We start from the raw sequence: 2,490 nt of genomic DNA on the forward strand, positions 1-2,490 counted from the left end.
AAGGTACAGGGAACCCTCAGAGCCCAGGAGGGCTGGCTGAAGAATAGGTAAGAACACTGGGTTTAAGGGAAGCCAGACCTCGTCTGGCAGCTCAGCCCTGCTGCTTCACAGTATTGGTAAGTCAATTCACCTCTCCGAGCCTGCCCTGTCTCTCAAAAATGACGTGAACATCACTAACCTTCCAAAGGTTGTATAAGAACAGTGCCCATGGTTGCTAATAGCACTGAAGGTAAGAGCACTCACCTGTGGCCCCTCTGCCTACCCATCTGCCTGCTCAAATACATACTGTGAACGGGAATAAGCAGACTAATCTCTCTGTGAAATGGGGACAATAGTACTGACCTCTCGGATGCTCTGAGGATAAAATGCTCAGCATGTGAAGACGTAAGGCAGTGCCTGGCATGTAGTATGTGTATTCAGCATCCGGGTGGCGGCAATAAGCACCAGCACAGTGTCACTCTTGGCCCACGGGAGTTAGCTTGCCCTGCTCTCTCTGCGGTCCTCCATCGTTCAGGTCCCTCCCCCTCTGAAAAGAAGGGTGCAGGGAGGAGCACTGGGACCCAGCCCTGGCCTCCCTCTGCCTCCCACAGGGACTCGGGAGGCGGCCTTCGTGTACGCCATCTCTTCAGCAGGTGTGGCCTTTGCGGTGACACGGGCGTGCAGCAGTGGGGAGCTAGAAAAGTGTGGCTGTGACCGGACGGTACACGGGGTCAGCCCACAGGGTAAGTGCGGGCAGCGGGGAAGCGTGAGCGGGAGGGCAGGGGCCTGGCCCTCACTCATCCGCAGCTCCCTCTGCCCACCGCGCTTCAGGCTTCCAGTGGTCAGGATGCTCAGACAATATCGCCTACGGCGTGGCCTTCTCCCAGTCATTCGTGGACGTGCGGGAGAGAAGCAAGGGTGCCTCGTCCAGCCGGGCCCTCATGAACCTCCACAACAACGAGGCTGGCAGGAAGGTAATGTGGCGCTTCTTCCACCACCATCGCCAGCGGGGCGAAGGCGGGCTCGGAAAGGTCCCTGAAACACTCTCCCAGCCACACGCTGCCCAGCAAGCATTGTTCAGGCTCTCACCAGCACTAGGCACCTCCTGTTGGCCGGTGGGGTACAAGATGGCAGGACGGAGAAACAAATGGGAGCAGGTGTCACAGGACAATGAGTGCCCCTCCAACACAGCACACACAACCCCCAACACAGCACCCCGACCCATGCATATTTATGGGTCTCCATCCTTCCGTCACACACATACACACCCCTAACAGGCAGCAGAGCTAGGACTTGAACCCTTCTGCGTCACCATGAAGATCACGTGCTTAACTATGATACCATCTGCCTTCTCAATATCTGCCCTTCAAGGTTCCTGTGCAGATTCAGTGCAACCATGTCCTTCCCCATCATGTCACTTGTCAGTTTCACAACACTGAGTTTTAAAATGTCTCTCCTCCATCAACTGCAAGTGCTCCAAAGGCAGGGACAATATCTTCGACAGTCCTCAGTCAACACAGCTTACCAGCTTACCACGACATACCGTCGGTGCTTAATACAGAGGAAGCACGATAGTACATTTTCTGCAATTCTGTGGCATGCCCCCACCCAGGCCCCCACCGTCTAGCCCCAGCGGTCCCTCCCCAGCCACCTCCGGCATCTCCTGATGGCCCATTTCCTCCCTGTCCCTGCAGGCCATCCTGACACATATGCGGGTGGAGTGCAAGTGCCATGGGGTATCGGGCTCCTGCGAGGTAAAGACATGCTGGCGAGCCGTGCCACCCTTCCGTCAGGTGGGCCACGCACTGAAGGAAAAGTTTGATGGCGCCACCGAGGTGGAGCCACGCCGTGTGGGGTCCTCCAGGGCGCTGGTGCCGCGCAATGCACAGTTCAAGCCACATACAGATGAGGACCTGGTGTACTTGGAGCCCAGCCCCGACTTCTGCGAGCAGGACATGCGCAGCGGCGTGCTGGGCACAAGGGGCCGCACATGCAACAAGACGTCCAAGGCCATTGACGGCTGTGAGCTGCTGTGCTGTGGCCGCGGCTTCCACACAGCACAGGTGGAGCTGGCTGAGCGCTGCAGCTGCAAATTCCACTGGTGCTGCTTTGTCAAGTGCCGGCAGTGCCAGCGGCTGGTGGAGCTACACACATGCCGGTGACTGCCGCCCAGCCTGCGCCAGCAACCACCTAGTGGCCCAGGGAAGGCCGATAATTTAAACAGTCCCCCACCACCTACCCCAAAAGATACTGGTTATATTTTTTGTTTTGGTTTGGTTTTTGGGTCCTCATGTTATTTATTACTGAAACCAGGCAGGTGACCCCAAGGGCACCAACTGGGGTCTCCCTGAAGCCTGGGCCTTTGTGGCTGCCACTGACCAAAGGGACCTTTCTCATGCTTCTGGCTGTCCACATGTGGCTGCTGCTGACCACTCATTTGTTATCTGTATCTGTTTTTCTACTTGTAGGCTTCAGGTGGGCAACAGGAGTGTTACAGCCATGTGCCTACTG

At 56.9% G+C, this 2,490-nt stretch overlaps 1 protein-coding gene across 1 annotated transcript in view; it reads left to right on the plus strand.

Annotated features, from left to right (window-relative positions):
- The window catches only part of WNT4 (Wnt family member 4), a 26,758-nt gene extending 24,541 nt beyond the window's left edge, over positions 1 to 2,217 (plus strand). Inside the window, exons 3-5 of the mRNA XM_006924469.2 lie at positions 591 to 722; positions 811 to 953; positions 1,674 to 2,217. Of these exons, the coding sequence (XP_006924531.1) occupies positions 591 to 722; positions 811 to 953; positions 1,674 to 2,141 (743 nt within the window). The 3' untranslated portion in view covers positions 2,142 to 2,217. The remainder of the gene's footprint in view (positions 1 to 590; positions 723 to 810; positions 954 to 1,673) is intronic.
- The last annotated feature ends 273 nt before the right edge of the window (positions 2,218 to 2,490 follow it).

The sequence above is a fragment of the Pteropus alecto genome, unplaced genomic scaffold (genome assembly GCF_000325575.1).
Source record: "Pteropus alecto unplaced genomic scaffold, ASM32557v1 scaffold39, whole genome shotgun sequence".
Lineage (NCBI taxonomy): Eukaryota > Metazoa > Chordata > Mammalia > Chiroptera > Pteropodidae > Pteropus > Pteropus alecto.